This window comes from Mugil cephalus, chromosome 2, assembly GCF_022458985.1.
Source record: "Mugil cephalus isolate CIBA_MC_2020 chromosome 2, CIBA_Mcephalus_1.1, whole genome shotgun sequence".
Taxonomy (NCBI): Eukaryota; Metazoa; Chordata; class Actinopteri; order Mugiliformes; family Mugilidae; genus Mugil; species Mugil cephalus.
The window spans coordinates 26,507,479-26,533,594 of record NC_061771.1 but is presented as its reverse complement, the minus strand read 5'-3'; the positions used below and the strand labels follow the sequence as shown (position 1 = coordinate 26,533,594).

General features: G+C 41.8%; 4 protein-coding genes across 5 annotated transcripts; all 4 read right to left on the bottom strand.

Moving 5' to 3' along the window:
* Positions 1–2,731: 2,731 nt before the first annotated feature.
* atf4a (activating transcription factor 4a) lies at positions 2,732–6,887 on the bottom strand. Of its 2 annotated transcripts, none has more exons than XM_047578095.1 (4): positions 6,691–6,887; positions 5,554–5,739; positions 5,134–5,454; positions 2,732–4,512 (listed from the first exon to the last, which is right to left on the bottom strand). In XM_047578095.1, exons 2-4 carry the CDS (start codon positions 5,600–5,602, stop codon positions 3,503–3,505), a joined length of 1,380 nt encoding a protein of 459 aa, XP_047434051.1. In that variant the 5' UTR covers positions 5,603–5,739; positions 6,691–6,887; the 3' UTR covers positions 2,732–3,502. The 2 variants fall into 2 exon arrangements, with proteins under 2 accessions (XP_047434051.1, XP_047434053.1); XM_047578097.1 differs by having other exon boundaries at positions 2,732–4,509; positions 6,691–6,885.
* A 1,279-nt stretch (positions 6,888–8,166) lies between these two features.
* LOC125003861 (apolipoprotein L3-like) lies at positions 8,167–13,464 on the bottom strand. Its single transcript, XM_047578099.1, has 10 exons — positions 13,408–13,464; positions 12,484–12,546; positions 12,244–12,363; positions 11,521–11,616; positions 10,721–10,822; positions 10,596–10,635; positions 10,459–10,510; positions 9,499–9,628; positions 9,151–9,339; positions 8,167–8,602 (listed from the first exon to the last, which is right to left on the bottom strand). Exons 1-10 carry the CDS (start codon positions 13,414–13,416, stop codon positions 8,180–8,182), a joined length of 1,224 nt encoding a protein of 407 aa, XP_047434055.1. The 5' UTR covers positions 13,417–13,464; the 3' UTR covers positions 8,167–8,179.
* Positions 13,465–13,493: 29 nt separating this feature from the next.
* On the bottom strand, positions 13,494–20,976 carry LOC125003862 (apolipoprotein L3-like). Its single transcript, XM_047578100.1, has 8 exons — positions 20,279–20,976; positions 19,240–19,302; positions 18,920–19,144; positions 17,173–17,212; positions 17,036–17,087; positions 16,176–16,305; positions 15,846–16,034; positions 13,494–14,386 (listed from the first exon to the last, which is right to left on the bottom strand). Exons 1-8 carry the CDS (start codon positions 20,381–20,383, stop codon positions 13,970–13,972), a joined length of 1,221 nt encoding a protein of 406 aa, XP_047434056.1. The 5' UTR covers positions 20,384–20,976; the 3' UTR covers positions 13,494–13,969.
* An 876-nt stretch (positions 20,977–21,852) lies between these two features.
* rps19bp1 (ribosomal protein S19 binding protein 1) lies at positions 21,853–25,677 on the bottom strand. The gene is made up of 4 exons (XM_047578113.1): positions 25,510–25,677; positions 24,924–25,121; positions 24,182–24,279; positions 21,853–22,284 (listed from the first exon to the last, which is right to left on the bottom strand). The coding sequence occupies exons 1-4, from the start codon at positions 25,562–25,564 to the stop codon at positions 22,135–22,137; spliced, it is 501 nt and encodes a 166-aa protein (XP_047434069.1). The 5' UTR covers positions 25,565–25,677; the 3' UTR covers positions 21,853–22,134.
* Between the last annotated feature and the right edge of the window lie 439 nt (positions 25,678–26,116).

The window sequence follows — 26,116 nt, the reverse complement described above, 5'->3', positions numbered from 1 at the left end:
AATATCAGGGACGTGATCATAATGTTATGCCTGATTGGTTTATATATATATACACATCTGGTGCAGTAAAAACAGAAGTAGACATTTTTATCTTCTCACCATTGGAGAAAATCCCCTTAGTGTCTCTTAAAACTGCTCACATTTTATATTTAGCTGGTTAACAGACCTGTCACGTGATAGAAAATGCTCAAATAAAACGCTTTCATCCCATTTAGCCTTCGCCACATTGTGCACACCAACCCCTCGCTGGCCGTGTCACGCTGGATGCAAAAGTAAAGCACGTTCGCTGGTTTTAAAGAATGAGAAACATGCACGTGTTGTTGCGGGCCGCTGTCGGCCATTGTTCCAGCACAACGCGACGAACAAAGGACGCGGAGAAGAGTCACGGCCGGTGTGAAAAGATGTAGCTAAGCTAACGAAATCATCAAACCGGACGAAAGAGAGTGAAGTTTAGTTAGAAGTTCATGTACGAGGAGAGGAGAGGGTTTGGATGTGAAGCCTTTAAACGTTAACGAATACGACGCGATCAAAAACCAAACTTCTGAGGCTTCCTCTGTAGTTTAAACAGCGTCTGGTATCACTTTCTCTGCAGATCAGTTATTCTTCTTATCGGCGTCTTCTCAGGAGGGCAAGGCCTGACTGCTGAGGACTCTGTCAGGGAGGAGTGTGTCTGTGTGTGTGTGTGTGTGTGTCCTAAAGGGGTTTTACCGTCAGGACTAAATTTACACAGCTGCTCTGGCACAAGTCACGGCTCAGAAACACGTGGTGTTTCCCTCATATTCACCGTGAAGTCATATCAACGAAGCCAGAATCGGAGGTTAATTGCTTTACGCACAATTAAAAGTGGCCTTCAACACAACAAACACACCACACACACACACACACACGTGTGACTCTGGTGTGGCTTCGCCCCCCCCCCCCCCCCCCCCCCCCCCCCGGGACCTCGCGCCGACGCACAGCTGTGAAAAGCCGCAAGCGCGAGACGCGAGCGAGCGTCGTCGTCTGGTTTCGGAATTAGAAAGGACGCTCTCGTAGTAAAACTCTACAGCCCAGCTGTTTCTCCTTTTTCCTTCGCCTCTCATTTCCTGACAGAAAGCTGTGCTCGCAGCTCGGAGGCCTCGCCTCAGCTTTTCACCGCTCAGAGCTGATCTGTTTGAAACCGGTTCGCCCGGTTTATAAGTGACAGGAATTTCTATCCGTGTCGGGATCTTCCATTGACACTACAGCCCCTAACTATGTATAAATATAAAAATAGTTTTAAAATAGTTGTAGGACCAAGCACAACTAAAGACAAAGTGTCCTCACATTGCTATTCTCATTCATTTTACTGCTTGAGGCTGAAATTCATTAGATATACACGGATCAGGCGTAACATTATGACCAGAAACAAGAAAAGTGAATAACACAGTCCACTTTGTGACCATTCAGGGTTCTACTAGGAGACTTTTAGGACCTGGCATTCATTCATGTGACCACCCACTTGGACCAGACCAGACACCCCCCCCCCCCCCCCCCAAAGTAATGACACTCCTTCAAGTCATAGCCAGCTGGACGCAGCCTGATACAGGAACATGACACAAAAATGGTTTAAGAACAACTAAAAAAAACAAACAAAGAAAACACATGTCCATTTTCTGATGAGTCACAACTTATGGAGGCACATGTGAGACCTTCACGGTATTAGGAACGTGGTCATAACGCCATGCGTTAGTTTTTTTTGTGTGTGTCAGCTGCTGGTGCTTCAGTAAAGCAGATAATCATCCTGTGTGTTCACACCCTTCTCCTAAGAACCAATAACCCAGCCCAGCATTCAAATATTAACAAAACACAAACCAAATGGCACAGCAACGTGTGCAGACAGGACGCGTGTGAGTCACGCAGCGCCGCAGGTTTACAGCCAACACGGTTTATAGGTACAACCTGTGGTTCTTCACTGCTTCAGACTTTCACAGCTCTGATCTCACTGAGCCGACACGGAGCCTATTTTTAAAGCCACTTTAGCCACAACTGTTACAACTTCGTTCTCGTCGACTGTTGCGTTTGTCCTATTTAATGTCCTTTTGGCCGCCTGCTCTCTGCGTCCTATTTCATTTATTTTTTTTGGTCACTGTTTTGTTTTTTCTTAACCTGTGCTGCTGTAGCATTTGAATTTGCCCAGAGGACATTAATAAAGTATTATCTAATCTCATTTGAGATCAAGACACTCTACAAGTTAATAAAAGCACTAACATACAAATCTATGGTAATATGTTTTTGTTCGTAGTAACAACTTATTTCAATTGCAAATTTTAAGCCTTTCGTTGATGTTGCAAATAACTTTAGTGATATTTAGATCCAGTATTTGTACGACAGCTCCCTGTTGACTTTCCATTTTCGTATTTTACTACATGTTTTTCAATAATTAAACCGGTGTTCAAAGCAGGACGCTATTATTTCTAGATATAATCTGTACGTCCCCATTTCTTTCTACTAGATAATACTTATATTTTATCTCTTTTTACTTGTGGTTCTGAGGGAGTTTCTTTTATGTGCAACTTAGCTACTGGGACCAAGTCATTTCCCTTGTGGATCATTAAAACTTTTACATTTTTAGTCGACTACATAGAATTCAGCCTCCTGACTTAAATATTTGTTTAGTTCTGCTTTATGTGTGTTGGTAAAGAGAATAATCTAATATTTAATTAGTCCAAAACTCGTGTCACTGAAGAAGAAAACAACAATCACACATGTCTTGCGCACTGATAGATATTTATTAGAAAAAAGAAAAGAAAAAGCCTTTTTACAAGTCAAACACCTGTGCTAAGACACACTTTCGGCAAGCAAAGGAGGACAAACCTATATACAAAAAGAAAAAAAAAAAAATTTAAATGCTGACAGTGTAACATCAATAATTCATTAGGCTGAGGCCCCTTTCTGGACTTGAAGCTGTTAAGAGAAGATCAAACGGGGGGTGAGGAGTGGAGGGGTTAAAAAAAAAAAAAGAGGAGTGGCTCGCAAGGTAAAGTCGTATCTCACTGCACTGACACCGAGACTATTGAAGCAGACCTGACGTGGAGGTGGTGCTGGGAGTGTGGAGGGAGTATCTGGTCAATGAGTTATAATTCTACTACACTACCGGGAGCTAGGATGACTCATGATTCACATGCCTAGTCTACAATTTCTACACCCTGCCTCTTTGTACCACATTAGTTTTGTTTTTTTTTTTTTTTTTACTAGACAGGGCGTAACACAAAGGGACCCGACAGGGGACCGAGAGACAAGCATGTACAGATGCTTCACCTGACTACCTCCCAGCCCCCTGCTCTAAGCTACTAATCCATTAGCTTTTTCACTTTCGCTGCAACCCTTCCCTCTCTCTTCTGTCCGGTGGCACCTTCCGTCCAGCGCCGCACGCCAATCTAATCTCTTTACGACGCATCTTCTAACGCTACGATGGACCTACGCGTCACGGCATGCGAGCACCAGGGGGGGGCGGGAAACCACGTGGACGGCTTTTCGGCGTCTACGCCACCGAGCTGCTCTTCCCGCGGTGGTGCTTGCGGACTTCCTCCATCAGGTCCTTGAGGTACTGGATCTCTCGGCTGATGGACTCCGCCTTCTCCGCCAGCTCGTGGTTCTTCTTTTCCAACTCTTCGCGCTCGACGTTCAGCAGGTCCTGCTCGACCCGCTTCTTCTGCCGGTAGCGGGTGGCCGCCGTCTTGTTCTGCTCCATCTTCTTCAGTTTCTTCTCCACCACCTTGGGAGCGCCAGACACAGACTTGACCTTGGAGGCTTTGGGAGAGGGGGTGGGGGTGGAGGTGGAGGTGGGCTCCGGTTTGGAGTAAGGTTTGGTCCTGGAGGAACCGGCTGTGGGAGGAGGAGGGGGGGAGGGGAGGCGGGCTGGCGAGCCGGCGGCCGACTCGATGCCGGAGTCGCTGTCGGAGTCGCTGGGCTGAGGGGTTTTGACGGGCTGCTGGGGCAGGGACAGGAGGGGGGGCTCTTCCTGGTTGGTGACCAACACCACGATGTGGGTGGGGCTGGGGATGGAGAGCACAATCGGGCCGGTGCCGTCGATGTTCCCGTGGGGGTGCGGGACGATGGCGGCGGCGAGCGGGGGTGCGGCTGTTTTCTCAGCATCCAGGACGTCCACTTCGCTCCCCAGCTCCAGCGTGTAGACCGGGGACGGGGGGGACGCCGGGTGAGACGGGGACAGGGGTTCGGACTTGACGACGACCACGACCTCCTCCGACTTCTTGAGCGCGGTCGGCCCGGACGGAGCGGCGGGCTCCAGGGGGAGGGAGGGGATGTCTGGGAGGGACAGGCCGAGCTCGAGGCTGCTGGGGACGGGGACGGGGACGGGTGCGTCGAAGGAGTCTAGGTCCAGGTCCATGTGGGAGTCGAGGGAAGCCAGGAGATCTTCAGGGGAGCTGGGGGACTCGTCGGATGAGCAGGAGCCAATGAGGGAATCCAAGTCAAATTCGCTCAGGTCGATTTTCTCCGACATCCAGTCCATGCCAGCGAACGCATCGTCTGCTGACACAAAGGATTTGATTGTTAAGAACTCGCAAAAAAAAAATCACTTTTTTTTTTGTCATTTGATGATTTTACTTGCAGTGAGTAAAGTTTTATTCAGTTTAAAGCTTAAATAAATCCCTCCCCCTCCGTTTGTGAATCACTAAATTAAAAAGTCTTGCTTCTTGCTTCGACCGATGCCAAGAATCACAAGAGATATGCGTCACAGCGCAACAATCAACAAAACCAGTATGAGCCACTTCAGAACCACCCAATCGCCAACTAATTAAACGCCCTCGTACACCAACCAGTTCCTCAGCGCCGTCAGTCGGCGTTAAGCCGCACATTTAAATTAGTGCCTTCTCTCTAAAAAAAAATCAAATCAGCATTTCCCCTTTCGGCTGCTCAGCTTCTGTGCATCATTATCTCGGTTACGAACCAACCACAATCTAGTTCTAACATCTAGGTCACTTTTTCCTGTGTCAATAAACTCGAACCACACACATCAAGTATCTGCAACTAGTCTGAGTCACAACTTTGTATGATTTCTGGTGTTTTTGTACCTTTTTTTTTTTTTTAACATTTTCAACAGTAGACAATTAGAACAAACTGTCAAACCGCCGAGTTTAGAGCCAGTCTCACCTTGGCCATCGTCTGCTCCGGCGTGGGCCTCGAGCAGGTCGCTGGCGCCCAGCCAGGGGAGGGACAGCGAGTCCGCCCCGGCCTTGGCTTCCAGGAACACGGAGGAATGGGCGGCGGGGGCAGGGGAGGGAGGCGGGGAGGCGGAGGAGAGCGGGGAGGACGACAAGGTCTGATAAGGAGACAGAGAGGATGGATAGGAGGAGAGAGAGAGGGAGAGCGAAGCCGGCACCTTCCCCTCTAGGGAGGAGGAGGGAGAAAGAGCTTCTTCTTCATCTTCGTCCAGAAGGGGCCCCATGGGGTCAGCCATCAGAGATGAGGGCCCTGTGGGGGGCGACAAAACACGTAAAAAAAGGTAAACACCTGCGCAACACGATGAATCCCTGAACTACGCGTTTCCACGGGAACGGCTTTGCCACGGACCTGAGTACAGAGCCTCCACGTCCCCGAAGGCCAGCTGGGAGAGCATCATGGCCGCTGCTGCTGCTGGTCAGTGGTATCCGTGAGAGAGCGGTTAAAACCAAAGGCGAGTCTGACGACGTTAGCGAGTCGAGGGGTCCGGTACTGCTGTCGACGGCAGCAAAGCTGAGGGTGGTTGCTGGGAGAGACCTGGGTGAAAAGGAGAAGAGATGTCAAAATGCATGTTTTAGTAAGAAGACAAGGAACAATTTCAGAGTATCTTGTAGGAAGAAATCACAAAATCTGAGTAGGTGTGTTATTATTAATTTATTTAAAGGAATGCCACGTGGTTGTTAACAGTAAATAGGTCTTCTGTATTGAGCCAAGACAAAAAAAAAAAAAAATGTTCCCAAAGTGTACTTCCTTAAACACATTTCCCGACAAACTAGATTTTATGCAAATAGTGCTTCCTGGTTGGCGTAGTAGGCTCGTAAAGGGGGAAGTGGGACGCTAATTACGGTTAATCCTCTAAGTGTCAAAGCTTCCCTGATGGGTGAGGCCCCGCCCTCCACCGGGATAACATTTCCTAATTTGGTCATACTCTCGGTCGGTGACTCCGCCCTCCTCCGGCATCATGGCGTGAGAAGGGGGAGGGGGGAGGGAGGCCGCCATTTTTACAACAGAGGCTTTAATGCATTCAAGGCGGGGGCAGAGAGGAGGAAAAAACGACAGTGCGCGCCATTTTGGACGCGCCACGTTGTCAGTGTCGAATAAACACAAACACTACAAATCTTTATCGAACGAGCAGCCGCGTGAGGGACGTAAACCTTTTTTATACAGTTAAAAATTTGAAGCTTTGAATATGTTTACTTGATCTTAAATAGCCCCTTAAGCACCCTTCACAGATTCAATGGAAAAACAGGCGGTGGCGCCGGATCTGACTACAAACCCAACAGTTTGTAATTTGACACCGAAACACACCAACTCCGAACCAGGAAATCGACACTTTTATGAACCAACTTTAAAAGTCTCAATTAGATTTACGTTGGCGCGCTCAGAAATACACAACAGTTATGTTAAGTCTACTTTGTTTGGCAGCCCAGCTGGCATGTAAGCTAGAGAAACTGTCAAATTAAAAAAAGTCGATTAAAAAATACTTACGCCATTTTGCCAAAAATAGCCAGTGCACTTAGCCGTTGCACTGCCGGGTTGTTGCCGCTGCAAAAGTAGCTGCCGCACGCTTTATTCTGCCATTTTCGAAGCAGTCGCGCTTCCACCGGGAGTACGTATAGACTTGTATTGTTATGGAAACGAAGAACGGTCCGAGTCGCGCGTCAGACGTTTATATAGAGCCCAAGCACTGCCGGTGAGTGAGTGAGTAACCCTCCGCGGCGTCGCTCTACTAGTGCGCTCCTGAAACTGTCAGCGATGTGTGGGAGGAGTCTCCAAGCGGAAACACTTGCCCCAAAACAAACGCATGCTTTAGAGAGCGCGATCCCTCCGCTCGTGGTCGGGTGGAGGCATGTCGTCTATACAGCTGAGAAAAATAGACCCAACGTCACGTTTTGAACGCCGGTGACGTCCTCCGGCGTATGTAGGTTAAATGCTGGATGTAAACACTGAGTAAGGAAACGCTTTTGTGGCCTTACACATTAAAATATCAGACTATAAAATGCACAGTTTAAGATATTTAATTATTATTATCGTTACTATTATTGTTGTTAGCAGCAGAAGCAGTAGAGGTAATAGCAGTATTCAGTTTACTAGTTATAGCATCTTTCATCTAAAACCAAAGACACATATTTTCTGGATAATACCTATATCTGTCCATATGTTTTTTTTTTATCTTATTATTACTACATGCTATGTAGTTCTACAATTAATCATTAATAATTACAATTTATACAATTCATATTTTCCTTATTTCTTATGTATCTACTGCATCTACTTGATGTATCAAGTGTATTTCACATGATACAGTCTGTAAATATTTTTCTCACCCTTAATATATTTTACGTGATAGATTTTTTTTCTCACACCTTAATATTTAATTTCTTTGTCCAACTCATATTTGTATCTTATTATTTATTATGAGTGCACTATACATGATTTAGTTGTTGCTTATTCGTCCATATCCACCGGTCCACTTCTTTAAAAAAAAAAAAAAAAAAAAAAAAAAAAAATATATATATATATATATATATATATATATATATATATATATTTAAGTAATCGTGGTGTTGCCATGTTTAAAAAACTCCTCAGATGCCTCGATGTCCTGGGAATGGTCGCAGACGGTGGTCTGAACTTGATGAACCCTCCCGTGAATCTCACAGAGTAAAGGACTGGACTGCCCCCTGCTGGTGAAGCGCTTTATTTATTTATTTATTTATTTATTTATTTATTTATTTATTTATTTATTTTACAGCCGTGAACAGATGATTTGGCAAAAAGAACATTAAACCTGGGGTGAAAATTGATGATACTTCACTGGATGTGTTCCATGCAGACTCTTGGTAAGAGCAGGAATTAAATCATCCCACATTTATCCCATATAAACATGACATCACACCATATCCTGTTGTAAAAACTACAATATGAGCATAAAATCAGACAAGAAAAGGTGTTATTTTTTAAAAAAAAGCACACTTTAACCCTCCTTCATGAACAAAACCTTGACTTTTTGGAGCTCTTCCAAACCCTTTGTGAGGGACTCTGCCAGCTCGCGGATTTTCTTCGCAAGCTTTGACTCCAGGCCCTTTTTCACCTTCCTCCCATCCTTTCCGTCCGTGAAGTATAAATCCATGCCGATGGAGAAGCCCTTTATCATCCCCGAGGCCCTGCTGCTCTCCTCCAGTGCCCTGGCACTTATCGCGTCATCGGCGACCAGCTCCACTATCCTGGATCCCCTCTTTGGATGAACGTTAATCCCCTTCAGGATGGACTGACCATGCTGCGCCAGCAGATCTAAACCATCAGTGATGTACTTCCAGCACTCCTGAACCTTCTCGTTGAGGCCCTCGTATTCCTGCAGGGTCCTTTGGATTTTCTTCTGGTCCATTGTGATGTTCACCTGGAGGGACATGTTACAACAAACGATAAACAAACGTCTCTTTCGACCAAGGTTGGACCAAAAAACACATACAACACGATATAAGAAATAAGTGAAAGGAATAATAAAGAAAAGAAGCAGCAGAGCTCATTCTCCAACAGATTCATCCAGCTGTGCTCCCACAGTATGTAGGTTATAGGACCTTATTCATACCATTTTCAAACCAGTTCTTCATTCACGTCAATGCTTCTTCATCCATATTATTGCTCCTTATAAGTTATTCTTGTATGTATATAGTGAATATTTGCTCCTATTTCTGTTTCTTGTAGATTTATCCATATGCAAAGCTTGTATTTTTGTCTTCCAACTATTTTATTTTAATTTTGTGTTACTATCTTGTGCATATTTTTCTTTTTACTAGTGTTTTTTTCACGTGTATCTTATTTATTTAGTTATTTTTATGTACAACACAGCTGCTGCGACCGAGCAGTTTCCTTTGCGGATCAATAAAGTTTTTAAACGTCTGCTTTGAGTCGGGGGCTTTTAAAGTTAGTTTCATATCCGGGCACCTTGTGCGCGATGGCTGCTGACGCCCCGGTGACGCCGCCGGCTGCAGCCACACCGACCCCGACCGCGGTCAGAGCCAGCGAAGCTCCCAGCGTGAACGGGGACAGGATGACGCCGGCGGCTGCGGCCACACCTCCTGCTACGGTCGTGGCTCCTCCCGTGATGCCAGCGATCTTCGTCCCCTTTGAAACCTTAAAGTAGAAACAAAACAAAAAAAAAAAAAAAAAGAAGGAATCCAGTTATCAACACATCTAAATCTAACACATCTGAAAGAAACGCCTTCTTTATCTGCAGTGTGAGATCTACAGCAGATGTGCATATCTGCTCATCATCACGTGTGTTGTTGTTACCTTGTCTAAGTTGGCAGCGATGGAGTAAAGATCATCGATGAGCAGTTTCATGGTGTCGCCGTGGTCGTCCATCAGTTGGATGTAGCGCCGGACGCCTCCTTGGAGCAGAAAAGCTTTAACCCTGACGCACCTGAAATGTTTCATAAGAACTTTTTTTATCATATATTTACAGATTTAAATTCCAGTCTTTTAAGTGTCCTCCATCCTTTGGATCTAAGCCTAGACGTGTGGGCTAATAACTGTACTCGCCCCTGTCCCATTAACACTATACACCTCACTTTAATTACAGCACAGATGTAGACATAGGGTGTGACTTCGAGAGAACTTCGTCCTCGTGGTGCGGAGTGAACCACTTTCGGATCAACACAGCTAAAGCTTCAGAGATGGTGGTGGATTTCCGGAGGTCCAGGCCCCCGGCCTGCCGCCTGTAGCTGCCCTTCGTTTGGGATAAATGAAGTGTCTATAAAGGCTAATGGCACTTTTATCATCCATGTGGAAATTTCCACCATCCAAAACTCCATTAGAAGAGTGTAAGACGTTAAAACAAAAATTAGAATGATACATATGTCACTAGGCAAACTTATATTCATGGACTGGCCTCCATAGTGATGATTATTATGTGCTGAAAGGTTTAATTCATGTTGTTAATGTTGTTTTGCTTCACCTCTTCATATGTTTTTGTTGTTTTTTTGTCTTCTTTTTACTTTAAGTTGATGATCTAAGAAACTGTAAAGTTTATGTATCTTCTTTTACATGTATTGTTTTAATGTGCTCTAGGGCTTGGCTGAAACCACAACTATTTGTTATCTTAGGGAATATGTCCATCATTCTGTGTCTCAGAGACGTATGGACACCGGCGAGTGTCTCCACGGTGAGGACGGTACTTTTGCCACACCTCGGCATGTCAACGTGGTCGGTTTGAACGTGTTGCGTGTGGAAAAGACCAGATAATCTACTCACTCAGCTTCTGACACCTCTTTCAGTTTGAGTTCTTTGCACACTTCAGCCCAGGCTGTAAGGAAATAGAAGTGTGGTTCAGAAAGAACAAGGTGCCACATATACAACTGTTCAGACTGTCTTTTGTCTTTCTTACTCACGTGTCCTGTTCTTGCGCCAGTACAACAGAGATGTGCGACTCTAGTCAAAGAAAATTCATTTAGAAACTAAAGTACTGTGGTTTTTGTGGCAGGATATTAGTGCGACAGGGGTTTAAAAAAATTACCACGATCTCAAATTCAGCATCAAACTGCTTGTTCTTAGAATTCAGAGGAGGAAGAGGAGCTTGTTCTGCGTAGGTTTCCTTTACTGGTAGTTCGACCACTTTCTGAAAAATAATGGTGACATCATCAGATCATAGTAAAGCACATTAAGCCTGAGTCAGTTTACTGAAGGCTGCGATCAGTTTGATGACGAGGTTTGACGACTTCATGCTTTGGATATGAATAATCGTCCCCTGTCCTTAAAGCCTAGTGACGCCCCTGTTTGTCACAGTACTGACATGTAGAGGGTGTATATGCGCGTGACGTCACGGCAAGTGAAGTCTCCGTGTTTACGGTCACTGAGCGGCAAAAAGTGACAGTTGATCATGGAGATTAGCAGCATTAGCTTGAATTATAGGCTTTAATAGCGTCTAAATTATGAATGTATTTAAAAAAAAAAAAAAGCTATAAGATATATATAAGATTTATATTTTTTACAGATATCTCTGACTGCCAAAAAAACACAAAAACAAAAACAAAAAGAGAGAAGTAAATGAATAATGAGGAAAATAGTTATGAGGAAACCAGTGGAATCCAGTAACTCTAACGTAACTATAACGTAATTACAAGTCATTGGGATTTTTTTTATGATCACATAATTAAATGCTGGTTTTCCAAAATTTCCCCAGTGAGACAGAAAAACAACCCGCGACAATAAATAATAATGGGAACTTTACAAACAACACGGGGAATGAGCCATTAACTTGAACTTTTCTTTCTAACGTATGACAGAGAAGAAGACTGAAATAAGTTGCGCCTTTACCGTTTTCTCACGCACAGTCGTGTTTCTTAAACTTTCACTTCCTCCGGACCTTCTCACGGCATCGCTCCTGTTTCGTGTCAGCTGTGGTGGAGATTTCTGAGTTCAAACGAGAGAGAAAGAAGCGCATGTTTGCAAATTCTCAGGTTCAGTCTCATCGCTGTTCACAAACTTTTAAAAGAGATTAAATAGAGACGTCCTACCAACTCTATGCGTTCTATGTTAAACTCAGCCAAATGCTGTTCATCAATATACATCATTATTATCATTTTGCATTCAGCATTAAACTGTTCAAACATTGCACAGGTTCAAAAATTATTATTTTTTTTATTTCAAAAATGTGCAACAGTAGAGTGGCCGTGTAACTGCTCTAAATACGACTCTTTATTAATATACCTGACATAAACATACATACATTGGATTTTATCTGGGGATTGAATAGGCTCTCTTTAAATGTGTGGGGGAAAATTAAAAATCAATCAATTAATTAATTAAAATAGACAAAAAAAATGTCCGATCAACCAAAGACTTTGCGACCCCCGTGCAGTACCCCACGGACCCTCTAGGGGTCACAGGCCCCTTGTTGAAGACCTACACTCGAGAGGTTTCCTGGGAAACTGGAATAAGAACTTAAACAAAACAAAAAAAAGGTATGGGAAAAATGTCATTAACTTCTACTTCTTTTGTTAAGTAGACAAGATTGAAATAAAAAAAAAATAACTTTACTTTTTGTGCGTCATCATTGAAGGTTTCTGATGAATCCTGTTTAATGATGCCATCCTTGTTACCGTGCACACTCTTGGGCTTCGGTAACACTGGTGGTGGATGCGATTTACTCGAATCTTTCTGAATTGAAACAAAACACACATTCACCAGATCAATGAAAATAATTTAACAACCTCCAACGTGTTGGACCGTGTATGTTTTCAGGTTGCGTGTCATGTGTTGAGGTCACCGCACACCGACCTCTGGGGGAGCTGTGGGAGGTTGAAGTATGCAGGTCCTTGGCTTGGGAATCGGAGGCTTTGGCTGCAGAAGAGAGAGGTGACAACTCAACCATTTACCAAACACCGAAGGAGTATCTGACGACACATTCACATTCCGAGACGTTTGTTGTTGTGTTGAAGGCAAATGTGATCAAGTCATTGTTAATCTGAATTCCTTATCTGAACACCGGCTGCTCTACTTATCGCGGGGAGAGACGTCTATGAATTCATTCCAGACTACATAACTGTTAGCTGACCTCGTAAAGCACGTTGGATGAGGTTACACAAATCTCTGTTGCTGCATAGTTTCACTTTTGCTTTATTTAATGCAAACTTGACATTAGCTTGAAATAAAACTATTCATTTACAACAACAGGCTCAAAATATGTCAAATGAGAGCGAATGAGTTTTTGCAGAAGGAAGTTTAATTCCAGGGATAAATCTCTGTTACTAAATGTTTCATAGTGCAGGTTTATACATAGTTTTAGGTATTTGTTTGTTTGTTTTTTTCAAAAATAATATCTCAATAAAGTTTCAGGAGACATCTCTGCAGAGAGTGAGAAATTGTGGCATTTTATAACCTGCTAACTACATAATGTAAAGACTAGAGAATAAGTAAATGGGCAGCCTATTGCAAAACCAAAATATGTTTTTTCTTACTTAATCTTACTGCTGTCTATCTAATCATTAGTCATGATTTGAAGATATAAACATTTAATAAATAATTAATATCAGAAAATCCCTGAAAACAATTAACTTCATTTATTCCATCGTTCTAATTATCTGCATATGGGAGAATTTGATAAAATGATGCATTCACTAAAAGCAATCTGCACATTTTAATGAGGAGTTTCATCCGTCAAATACAAAAAAACCCTATAATTTTTATTATGTTATTCCTTACCTGGGACATGGTGGATGGTCGTCGCTGCTGCCGCCGATGGCTGATCCAAATAGAAGCAGGTCATAAGTAAGAATGAAACCATGTGCTTCAGCTGGCATTTTTATTTACTGCAGTTCAGGCGTCAAACAGCATCGAACAACTGAATATTCAAGTCATACCAGTCTGGCTGATGGCCCATTCAGAGTCAACCATTCAGAAAACATTTGGACTCGTAGATGTATGTTCTGTCTGGTTAAACTTGATAGACTCCTTCTATATCTTTCTCAGTAAAAGACTGGACCGACCTCCTGGATGTTAACTATTTTATGTTTTACAGGTAGAACAGAAAAGAACAGCTGACCCGGAGAGAGGAATGAGTGGATCAGTGTCGTTAAAGAAAAGAACAGCAATTGCATGAACAAAGAAGAGAAAACTAAAGCTCAGTTATTTACGCTGTTTTTAATCATTAAATCCACCCAAAATGTATCATAAAGTTTAGTTTTCATACACCACTTTGTCACTGAATTGGACGAGAAAATGAGTCCAAACTCTTGACTGATATAGATCTACACATGTTCCTTAACTAATAACTCATGCTGCACAGTTCCTTAATATTCATGAGCTCGGCCAAAGCTTTTTTGAGGTCCTCTGCAAACTCGCGGATTTTCGTTGCAAACTTCGACTCCAGCCCCTTCTTCACCTTCTTCTTCCCGTCTTTTCCCTGGGTGTAGTAGAAGTCCATGCCGAGGGCAAAACCTTTAATCACCCCGGCGGTCCTGAGGTTGGCGTCTAAGGGCAAGCCGTTTGCCCCGGACGTCGCAGCCAGATCCAACAACTTGCCCGCCGTCTCTGGATCCATCCTAATTTTGCTCAGGACGGGCAGACCGTGCTGCTTCAGCGGCTCTACGATGGACATCAAGCAGGGCTGGATGGTCTCGTTGATGTGCCCGTAGTCCTGCACGAGCTTTTCCAGTTTCTTCTTGTCCATTGTCGCATTCACCTGTAAGCACAGATTTCATATTGTGTTAAATGAGTGAATCGTTCCTGCTGGAGATGACACGCTGCCTCGTTATTTTGGTTTACATGAAGGAACATTTCATGGAAACTTCTTCTGAGACGTATTTGATTTATTTCAAACGTCTAACACTAGACCAATCAATCAGTAACATGTACAACAAAATAAAAACAAGGAAAAGAAGCTAAAGTACGACAGTAAGAAGAGACAAAACATTAAAGTGGAACCATTGTACAAATCTCGAGTGTGCGGAAATCTTTGGATTTTTGATTTTTCCAGCAAGTTGACAAAGACTCGACCAGGTTGAGCAGTAGTCCTCTAGCCTAGGGCTAGCTGGAAGGGGGACCCCAGAGTTGGCTGATATTGGTCCATAGTAATGACAATGATGGAACCCCTATAGATATTAAAGGAGCCCCCTTCTAGCAGCTGCTTGCTAGTGGCTAGAGAGGGCCTCATTCGGTCAGTAATGAACGACACATTTGATACTGTTTTAGACACTACAACAACGACACATTGGGAGTCTCCCTGATGGGGCCCCCAAGGTGCCTTTTGCCCGGGGCCCCCAGAGTGTCTTAAAACTATGAAAGAGTATTATAAAAAGCCAAAAAAAATAAAATAAATCTAGGTCAAGAAAAAAAAATCCAGGCAGTTTGGGGCCCCCAATTATATTTGGTCTGCGCCTTGCCCACTGTATTATTTTTTCCCCACCTTCAGCTCCTCGCTGCCCCTCGATACATATTATTTATTGGTGCACTTCCACTTCTGACCAGAGAATACCATTGTGATGCATTGATTGTAGGGTGGCGCTGTTGAGCTACTGCCAGATCAAATCTTGTGAGGTGAAGAAGACCAGCAGAGCGGGTGAGAGGACGCAGGTGGTGCGTGTCAGACAGTGGCACACAGACAACCGAAAATTCAAAATAAGTTGTGAAAACGATTATCTTTTTTTTTTTTTTTTTTTTTTTTTTATCAAGGTTCCACCGCAGTGTATGTTGTATGACTGAAGTCTGTATGATTAATGGGGCCATGTTTCGCCTTGTTTATTGCTCTAGTAAGTACAGTAGGCTACAGATTTCATTTCGGGCATGTTTTGTCCCGTGTTGCTTTGTTCATTGCACTAAATGCCTTTGTATTTGAAGATATAGGCACAAGACCTAATAATGATCTATGTCCGTGTTCAAATATAATAGAGTGCTTCAACTATTTAAAGAAGCCAGCTAGATGTTCAGTCATTTTTTTGAACATAAATGTGAAGCACAATGACCAGTGTCATTCATTTTCCTAAAAGTATTTTTGTTTATTTTGCACATGCATGCTGTACATACTATATATTTTAACTTTATGTCCCTTTCAGTGTTTGAAGTAATTTGGGCACCCCTGCTTTAGAGAAGGCGAGAAAGAAGACTGCAGAAAGGAAAAAGTTTTAAGTTTCATATCCAAGCACCTTGTGCGCGATGGCTGCTGACGCCCCGGTGACGCCGCCGGCTGCAGCCACACCGACCCCGACCGCGGTCAGAGCCAGCGAGGCTCCCAGCGTGAACGGGGACAGGATGATGCCGACGGCTGCAGCCGCACCTCCTGCTACGGTCGTGGCTCCTCCCGTGATGCCAGCGATCTTCGTCCCCTTTGAAACCTTAAAGTAGAAAAAAAAAAGAAGGAATCCAGTTATCAACACATCTAAATCTAACACATCTGAAAGAAACGCCTTCTTCATCTGCAGTGTGAGATCTACAGTAGATGTGCATAACTGCTCATCATCACGTGTTCTTGTTACCTTGTCTAAGTTTTCAGCGATGGAGTAAAGATCATCGATGTATTGTTTCATGGTGTCGCCGTGTTCGTCCATCAGTTGGATGTAACGCTGGACAGCCTCTTGGAGCTCTTGAGCTTTATCTTCGATGCTCCTGGAACGTTTTATGAGAACATTTTACTGTAATAATACAATTGATGTTTAAGCAGACACTAAGATTCCTGTAGACCCCGTCATATAGTAGCTAGGGCGTCCCTACTTAATCTCTCCATGAGTCTGGAGGTCCTTGGCCTTAAAAGCGTTGAAGACCTCTCCTGGAGGCACAAGGGAGACCTACACAATACCAGGAAGGTGGTCATAATGTTATGCCTGACCGGTGTATGTATATACACCTTGATGTTGAGGTTGTGTGCCACCATGAACCAGTACCACCAGTTCTAGATGCTGTGGTGGATGTGAGATGGTCAAAAAAATACTTTTTAACACAAACACAATCACAACGATTCCTTGTTTTTTTGGACATTGCGTCATTGATTTCAAGTAAACTTCCAGTTAATCTTCAATAAATAAAACAAAGTAGTCGTCGTTGAGTCGTACGAAGTCACACATCCTGCAAAACACTCATTGATGGCTGTTGACTTAGCACTTTTACTAAAGTAACACTGTTGATCTTGGTCAAAGGAACCAGTCGACCTGGATGTTACTCTCCTAACTAAGAGTCATACAACAGTGTCAGCCCATGTCATGTTAAGCAAATATGTGCCATACAGAGCTGAGGAACATCGGACCCTTCATGTCATGTGGGGGCGTTTCATTGTGGGGAACACAGGGTCTTGAGAACATTGGCCTGACTTGTTGCACAACAGAGTCCACGCTCCACTTACTCAGCTGATGATGCCCCTTTTCCTTTGAGCTCTCTGCAGATATCGTTCCAGCCTGGAAGTCAATAAAAACCAGTTCAACAACAACACAGTTACATCAGATAGAAATGTTTTCAATCAATGTTTTCTCTCCTACTCACCAGCAGTTTTCTTGTAGAAACTCGGCAGAGACTGGCCGTCCTGGTGGGCGAAAAAGAAAAGTTAATTAATCGTCGTGTCTCTTTATTAAGTTCATTAATGTTTTTAAACCATTAGCATGGTTATATTTTCATCATTAAGCTTTTTTTTTTTTTTTTTTTTTTGCCTTGTAAGCGCACGAGGAACAGCTGTAGTGTTATCTGACATGATGAGTTGTGGTGACTCATCAAGGTGATAAGAAGTACTTGATATATATACATACACCAATCAGGCATAACATTAAGACCATCCTTCCTAACATTGTGTAGGTCTCCCCTGTGACTCCAAAACAGTTGTGACTCATCAGAGAGTGGACATGGACCTTCTGAGGGTGTCCTGTGTCTGGTAACAGGATGTTGTTAGTGGGGTCTTTGGGTCCTATGGGTTAAGGGGAGGGGCCTCTGTGGATCATCCCACAGATACTTGATCAGTTTGGGATCTAGGGAATTTAGAGGTCTTCATGTTTTTTTGTTTTGTTTTAAGTTGTTCCTCAGCTATTTTTGTGTGTGTGCCTGTGTCAGACTCTATAAATAGTAAGTGTGCAGTATATTTATCCTCATCCTATATTATCTTTGTTATACAAAGTTCTGAGTCATTGCACTGAAATCTTATCTGGATGGAAATCTAAATGACAAATAAGGTCTGCTTAAGTCTATGTTTATTTACAAACCCGTACGTGGTTCTCAGGACTACGTTCTCAGGACTTCACCTCCAACCTGATTCCCCTTGGAGACGTCAGCTCTTTCTTAAGGGCCTGGAAAGATCTTCTGTTGGAACCTGTTCCTGTTTTATTCTTGGCACTTCTTCACATAAAGTTTGAATGTTTATCCAGGGAACATCTCTTTATGTGTCTGTCTACGAAGAATGTTGTATCATTGTGTTGAACAGGTCTCTCTTGTTAGAACAGGTTTCTCTTGAAAATCATTCCTTGTCTCTCAACAAGATTTGCTTGTGTAAATAAATGTTTCATAATAATAATAATAATAATACTACAAGGTGGGTGCTACACGTCAAAGAAACATCCTCATGAATGTCAGGCCCAAAAGTTTCCCAAACAAACATTGTATTGTCAGTGTTGTTCACTTCATAATGTTATGCCTGATTGGTGTATCCACCTTTTTTTTTTATTTTGGATTGCTACGTTTCATTTTTGCAACCTGACTTGTCAAAAGTTGCATCTACTGCTTCAAAAACAGTGAATTTTAAACATCTGTTGATAAATGCTGATAAAAGTTTCTAAAGTTCTTTTAGATAACAAACTGTAAACTGGAAAATCACCCTGAGAACCTCTGTGTGGACACAGGGATTATTTCACTGTATATTACAATTTAAGTCACCAGTGTGTAACCAAAATATAAAACTGTTTAGTTTAATGCAAAAGCAGAATTGGAAACGATGAAATCCCAACATCCTCAAACGTGTCCTATCAAACTAGAAAAGTTAATAAGAATAAATAAACGGGTATAATGACTCTTCGTTACCAGTACATGGCAGATAAAAGTGTCCCCATATGAGGACAACAGGTCTAAATGAAGCAGAATAAGCTGCAACAAACCCAAAATGTAATGTCCACATATGAGGACGCTGGGTCTCAGGAGGTTAAGGTCAGTACTGAGTACTTGGGATGGGGTCTGTTTCATTACTTCCTTTTTTGCTATATTTTTGAATAGACAAGACTGAGATTAAGAAATAATAATAATTAAGCGTTACTGTTTCATCACTGGAGCTTTGTCTTGAATTCATTTTAACGATCCTGGTCTTCGGTAACACCGCTGGCGGAGTTATTGGAGATGGTGGAGTCATTGGAGATGGTGGAGTCATTGGAAATGTTGGCGTCCGTGGGGATGTTGGAGTTATCGGAGATGGTGGAGTTATTGGAGATGGTGGAGTTATTGCAGACGTTGGACTCGTTGGAGGTGACAAAGAGAAAGTTCTCTGAATTGAAACAAAACACATTTTCACCAGATCAATAAAAAAATTATATCGGTACGTTGAACTATTTAAGATGTTAGAGAGCACCGTGCACAGACCTGTGGAGGTTTTGTGGGAGACAGAGGATATGAGATCCTCGGCTTGGGAGTGGGAGGCTTTGGCTACAGAACAGAGAGGTGACAATTACACAGTGAAAGATTATCTGAGGACACATGTCAGACATATAACAAGCTCAACCATTCACAGGAGTCAAATAGCTGCTTTAGATTCCTTTCACTCCAGTAGTGCGATGAAAGCCAAACCTCAAACTACCCAAAACACAAAACATTGTTTATCTGAATTCCTTTTTCTGGTACATCCATTCACACTCCAGTAATTATGAGGGCGGAGGCAAATTCTTCGAAGACAAGATTAATCACTGACATTGTCAAACATGTCGGGCGGAAAGCTTCTGTCTCTTGAGTTACTTTCACTTTTGCTCTGAGCAAAACTCACTATTTTTATTCTATTTTTTATTCATTTTTTTTTTTTTAAGTAAATTTGACATTATCTTAAAACATGAATATGAATCATTTGCTGCAGCAATAAGATCAAAGGTCTAAAAAGCAAAGAGATTTTCCCGTGGGACGTTATTATCTCATTAAAGTTTCAGGAGACATCGGTGAGATGGAGGAAAAGTTACGAAACCTGGTTCGCTGCAGAATGTTGAAAAACTAGAGAAGTGGTGATTATTTCAGTTTTATTTGACGTGACTTGGAGATTTAATGTGTAAAAATAATCATTAATCACATTCAGAATAATTTAAAACTACAAATTTTTCCTTACGTAGCGTTACATATTCATATTAATATACAACTTAAATATTTTTTATATCTGTTTATATGCAATGAACTTTCACAAGATAAATCAAGTATCTAATGTGATGCATTCATTATTACACAGGAGAACATGTTAGAATCCCTCGTGTCAAGATCCCTGTCATCTTCATATGCAATGAAATTTTAAATAAAATTAAATAAATAAAATAAAAATAAAAACATTGCCTTCCTGTAAAGACAATGTGCAAACTCCAACGAGGACATTTATCTGCAAAACAACAAACTTTGAAAAGATAAATCCCATGATTTAATTTCTTACCTGGGACATGATGGACCTGTATTCGCTCAACGTTCGCTCCTTTGATGCACGAGCACGAACTCGACTGACAGCTGACAGATGTAAAAATGAAACCTTGACGCTCATCTGGTGTTTATTCACAGCGGTTCAGACGTCACAGCAAACAGATAAATGAACATCAATGAAAGTATGAAGTCGTCCAGGCAGGATTTTAAATTTACTGTCATTACACATCTGGGACACTGAATGTTAAAAAGAACAATATCACATGTTTGAATTTCTTCTCCAACATATCACAAAAAGAACACACACATTTAATTAAATTATAGACTAAAAAAATGAAGTGTGGAGAGAATTCAGACGGGAATTAAACATGTAAATGACTTTATCAGAACAACAAAGCAATGGAAAATGATTGAGTTTGGACTTTTCTATGTAAGAAGAGTGATTGTACGATACTGGAGAAATGTAGAACCACCATCACTGGCAAAATATGAAACAGGGAGTTGATGACGTGTCTCAGACTCAGAGACTGACATTTTATTGCCTTTTACTTAATTTATTTTGTTCCATCTTTTTTCTTATTTATTGTTGTTACTTTATTCCATTAGTTTGATGTTTTGTTGTCACTGTTCATTTTACCTTTGTTTTAAATCTATTTATTTTCTTTGTCTGTGTGAACGTGTATGGAGGACCAACTCTGACAAAGTAAATAAATAAATAACTTCCACAAATACTTAAAAAATAAATACTTAAATATATGACATAAATGATATTTATTTATTTATGGAAATGATTTATTTATTTTGTCAGAGTTGGTACTCCATAAACGTGATATATGTGTATATATATATATTTATGCACTTGAAACTTCAATAAAAATATTGTTAAAAACTAAAAACAAAAACAAGGTATTTCAGAACTCTGTTCCTTGTAGCAAAATTTGACAAAAATATAACAAATTTATGTTTATAGAGGAATTGTAGGAATATTGGACACATTTTTTTGAGTCTGCCCAAAAATAAAACCTTACTGGGAAGAGATTTGTCCTGAAATTTTGGCCGTTTTGAATATTGATTTACCATTAGATCCATCCACTGCGCCATGTTTTAGGAGCAACTCCAGATTGAAGTACAGATCATGAAAATGTACGGGGCAACTTGCTGAACATCCTCCTGTTAGTGGCAAGGAGAACGATGACTTTGTTCAGACTTAAACCTCACCCTACGTCAGTTTGATGGAAAGAATAACAGCGAAACTTAAAATCTGATTTATTCTTAAACAGAAGGGCTCCTGTGATCGTTATTATAAAATATCTGTGTGAACCAGAACGCTTTTTAAAATGAGACGGGCTAGAATTCCAACATGTGTTTTCCAAAAATGTGTTTTCTTTTCCTTCTATATGTTCATGTTTCTGGGGTGACTCCCCTCTAGGTCGATGTTCAGGATCTTGAATTGTAAAGAAACCTCCCTGATGAGTTCTGTGAACTATTTGCTCTGATGTTGGTACTTGAATGGGCTGAAAAGGAAGTCGTGTAATTTTGATTTTGAATAAAAAACGTGTCGTGCCTGGAGGAAAACCATCACGAGGAAAATTAGACAAGAAGAAGAACCTTTAATGAACCTTTGACTCATCATGTAAAAATGCACAAATCTGAGTCACTCATCAGCGTTGCTTCATGTTTTATAACAGTAACTAATCTACTGATCAGTATCACTGTTCAGAATGGACAAACAAAAACATCCATATTAAAATCTTCCTGAAGCAACACAATGTTTGTGGAGTACATGTGAGGTTGAAACTTCCACCTTCATCCACATATTGTGGCCGTGGTGCCTCCACTGAGCCCTGCAGTGTCTTTACGTCCGTGCTTTCTTTATTTCCCGTCCTCCACCATCCGGCCAAAATATTCTTTCTGGAACTTCTTGAACTCCTCCTCTGTGAACAGGGACTCTTCCTTCTTGGGCTTCTTGACCGGTCCTTCCCGGCGGTTCCTGGACTGTCTCCCCGAACTGTGGTTCAGGATCTGGGTCAGACAGAAACACACACAAGTTCTTAGTACAGACTCACGTTCATGGACGACACAGGGAGTCGGTCTCATTGGACGTGAATGTACGTCGAAAAAAAAACATTTCAGGAGACAGAAAAAAACATTTATTTGAATCAATTCCCTGATTGATAATAGAACAACTCTAAATGAATATTTAAGATGTTCCAGCATTGAAGCTCAGTCCTTTGTAGTTATTTAACTTGTGTTTTCCATAAATCAAACACGTTCTTCCTTTTAGCTCAGCCGTGCTCATTGTGTCTTTACCATCAACAACATGTTATTGTTTTCCTTCTGTCAGACACTGATGACAGAGTGATGTGTCCTTATCAGCTGATGTTACCGAGGTGTGACCGTCCTGTCAGTTGTGAGTTTTCTTAATCGGCTTCTAGCTGGAATGTAACGTGATGTAAACACGTTACTACGACTAAAACTCCGACTGAGACCCAGATAATGCGGTTGGACGTCTGTTTTCTCCGCCATGTGTAGGATGATGCGTGTCAGAAGAAGAAGGTAACAGAGCCGGTAGAAAAACCGTCTGAGGGATAGCGCCATCTTTCCCGCACCATGAGTAGCGCAAACATCACGTATGAGATTAAAAGAGCTGAACTATTATCTGAAATACTGGTCTGACACGTGGACGACTCTTGTCTATGTTTGTTTATTATATGACGTAATTAGTCAAGCAGAAAACGGGCCGAATTAAAATGATATTAACCCACTAAAAAGACACATATCGCCCCCTAGTGTGGAGGAGGAGAACATGTTCCAGCCAGTTTTCTCTGCTGCATCTAAACATTCAGAAGGTGGAATTCAGAGCGTAGTTTGATTAAGTTGTGCATGTAAACGCACCGACTGTGACAACACGGTCACGCCTCCCACACATAATTATATAAACGCACAACAATAATAACAGAAGACAGGAGGAACAACACACACAGCGCGCACTGAAAAAAAGGAAACAGAACATACAGGAGGAGAAAAAAAAACACGTCAACAAAACAGACGCCAGAGGAATGTTGACGCTACCGTGTGTCAGAGACGTCACCAAACACATCCAGAGACACATGAGAAAATAAAACATAAGCTCAGATAATTATGGCAAATACTACGACACCCTAAGGACAAAATCAAACAAAATAACACATGCCATATATGAGATTCTATGTCAGCCATGCAATGAGAGACACATCGGGGAGAAAGTTCAGCACACGATAAACAAGAACTTAAAGTACGACAAGAAAACTACAAATCAGCCGTAACCGACCGCTGCAAAAGAGAAACACGTCACGGGCTGAGATAAAGACACAGTCGCCCGCACAAAGACAACAGACACCAGCGCTGGATCAGAGAGCGTCACCCATCGGTGACACCTATGAGGAAGCTTCCGTCGAAACATGACGAGGTTTGATTCACATCTGTCTATTATCAAAGAAATCAGTGTCTGAAAAAAGGAAACGTATGTTTGTCGTCTTCTTCGTCAAAGCTGCCAAATATCGAAAAAGGACAAATCACACGGACTCTTCACACTCCTTTCACTTTATTCCGTTTCTATAGATGAATCTCATTTTGCCATGTATCTCTTTTATCCGTTTCATCTTTTTTTTTTAATTCTACTTTATTTCTCATTCTTTTGAAGAATTGAAAAAGTCTCGTGACTAAACGTGTCTCCTGCACGGACGTACTTTTCCTGGCCAGACAGAAATATGTAAACGGTGCAATGTGGAAGTTTGGAGAAACGGTGGAAGAAGATCATCATTTATTTAACACTATCAACTTGATTCAACATGAATCAATAACTGACAGGGACGTCCCTCGTTAGGGTTAGATGCGTCCACCACAGACAGCGGTTGTGAGCCATTAAAACCTTCCTCACCTTCATCGCCTCGGACTCTCTCGCTGCGGGTAAAGTCGCCGTGAAGTATTTGAGGTTAGCGCTCAGGTGGCTCTTCCCTTGCTTCTTCCTGAACTCCTCTGTAATTAAAAAACCAAAGAAGAAGACGTGACTTAGAAGCGGGAAGGAATGACAAGGTTAACGCATCAGCTGTAGATACTAGAAGTAGATAATGGGCCGGTTTAAGGAACAATCCGGACACCAGGAGTGTTTTACTGCACAACAAATGCATGGTTGCATCTAGACGAGCATAAACTAGAGATCTCATGTTTCCATTTTTTCTCAGCCCATAGTGCAGGTTGCCAATCAACCACTGTCCATAGTTTAGATCGGAGCTGTTGTTAAGGTTTTAGTGGAATATGTGTTGTTGCCTGTGAGCTAATCATACTTGGCTGAGAAGGACCAAAGCAGACTGAGAGTCAATCGACAGATTTGCCTTTCTCAAGGTGAGGTGGAATAGAGTCTGTAGAGTCCATTCAGAGACAAAGGAGAGAAAAATGTCCCTCAACAGCTCAATAAATGTTCATGTTTTTGGTTTAAACTTGTAACAGGGAGAAAAAGCAGCACTGGCTCCTAATAGCGGCTCAGAAAAACCAGCAGCACGTATCGGCCCTAAAAGAAATCCGTATCGGTCAATCTCTAGCATAAACAGTATCTACAATTTTTTTTTTGATTTTATTATTTTGACTTTGGCGAAAGTGAGAGTTTCAACAAGCTGACCGACCCACTGCAGATTTGATCCTCTTGTCTTTGACCGTGGCTTTGCTCTTCCCTGGACCCAGCCGGCCCTGCAGCCTCTTCACCTGCCTGGTGACTCCCTGCCTCTTGGTGCTCACCAGCTCCATCACTCTGTCCGAGCCGGGGGTCCCCTGCTTCTTCTTCTTTTTCTGCTGCTGCTTCTTCTTCTTCCCTTTACTGACATCTGGCACAGGACAGTCTCATTATTTAAGATGCAAACAAGGGAATTTACAGTTTACTCTTAAGTGCACGTTAAAGTGTTTGCACAGTTTTGGCGTAATATGTGGTTAAATATAAAACTATTTACTTTACTGGTTTTAACTTCTCAAATATTGCATTTAAACAAAACTCCAATGGAGCGTTTAATTATTAATATTATTTTTTTTTTCAGGAAAACAATAGAATAAAGCAAAAATAAATACTACTCATAGACATTTTCTATATATATACATTTAAAAAAACTGTAATTTAAATTAGTTTTATTGAATCGATGTAACACATAAAACCCGGTCACACCGGTCCGGACAGTAACAACCCAGGACTTGAACCTAAACTAACGTCAGTAAACGGACCTTTGACATCGTCGCTCAGCAGCTCCAGTCCTCTCCTAATCAACGACGCCGACATCTCGATTTAATTATGTCACGTTTATTATGATGTAGGAAACCTACATCTACCACAATCTCCCTTTAGTCCCGACACAAGCAGCATGCGAGTCAATCAACATCCGGTTATCTCCTTGTGTGCACCGCTAAAAAACAACCGGGCGGATATGAGTCTAATGTGCACAAGGTTCCTACTTTAACCATTTGACTACCACGCTAAGAAACACAATTAATCACGATTATATCATTAATTTTTAATCTATGTTAAAAGCTTGCACAGCAAACTGAGTATTTTGACACATCATGATTAAAATGTTCACACGATAAACTTCAAGATGCGTGCATGATCTATTTAAGGGTTAACTTCCACTCTTTTACATGAAGTCCGCGCTCCTCCTATTATATCATGCATACTACTACTACTACTACTACTACTACTACTACTACTAATAATAATAATAATAATAGCAGCAATGACTGGTTTAAATATGTGTTAAATAAGTTAATTAAGAGAAAAAAAGCAACAGAAAGCATTAATAAAAACATGTATTAATAAAATAATTATTTACAGATA

Excerpts from the sequence above, each read along its gene's own strand:
- atf4a (XM_047578095.1), bottom strand. The coding sequence starts at position 5,602 with ATGATGCTCTCCCAGCTGGCCTTCGGGGACGTGGAGGCTCTGTACTCA. Across the intron at positions 5,455-5,553 it reads CGTGGAGGCTCTGTACTCAG|GGCCCTCATCTCTGATGGCT; the intron begins GTCCGTGGCAAA and ends CGCCCCCCACAG. Across the intron at positions 4,513-5,133 it reads CGGAGCAGACGATGGCCAAG|CAGACGATGCGTTCGCTGGC; the intron begins GTGAGACTGGCT and ends CCTTTGTGTCAG.
- LOC125003862 (XM_047578100.1), bottom strand. The coding sequence starts at position 20,383 with ATGAGCGTCAAGGTTTCATTTTTACATCTGTCAGCTGTCAGTCGAGTT. Across the intron at positions 17,213-18,919 it reads AAAGCTCCAGTGATGAAACA|GACGGCCAGTCTCTGCCGAG; the intron begins GTAACGCTTAAT and ends TTCGCCCACCAG. Across the intron at positions 17,088-17,172 it reads TTTCTACAAGAAAACTGCTG|GCTGGAACGATATCTGCAGA; the intron begins GTGAGTAGGAGA and ends ATTGACTTCCAG.
- rps19bp1 (XM_047578113.1), bottom strand. The coding sequence starts at position 25,564 with ATGTCGGCGTCGTTGATTAGGAGAGGACTGGAGCTGCTGAGCGACGAT. Across the intron at positions 25,122-25,509 it reads GCTGAGCGACGATGTCAAAG|ATGTCAGTAAAGGGAAGAAG; the intron begins GTCCGTTTACTG and ends GTCCTGTGCCAG. Across the intron at positions 24,280-24,923 it reads GAGGATCAAATCTGCAGTGG|AGGAGTTCAGGAAGAAGCAA; the intron begins GTCGGTCAGCTT and ends TTTTAATTACAG.
- LOC125003861 (XM_047578099.1), bottom strand. Across the intron at positions 10,511-10,595 it reads CTGGCGCAAGAACAGGACAC|CCTGGGCTGAAGTGTGCAAA; the intron begins GTGAGTAAGAAA and ends ATTTCCTTACAG. Across the intron at positions 8,603-9,150 it reads CAGCAGCCATCGCGCACAAG|GTGAACATCACAATGGACCA; the intron begins GTGCCCGGATAT and ends ATGTCCCTCCAG.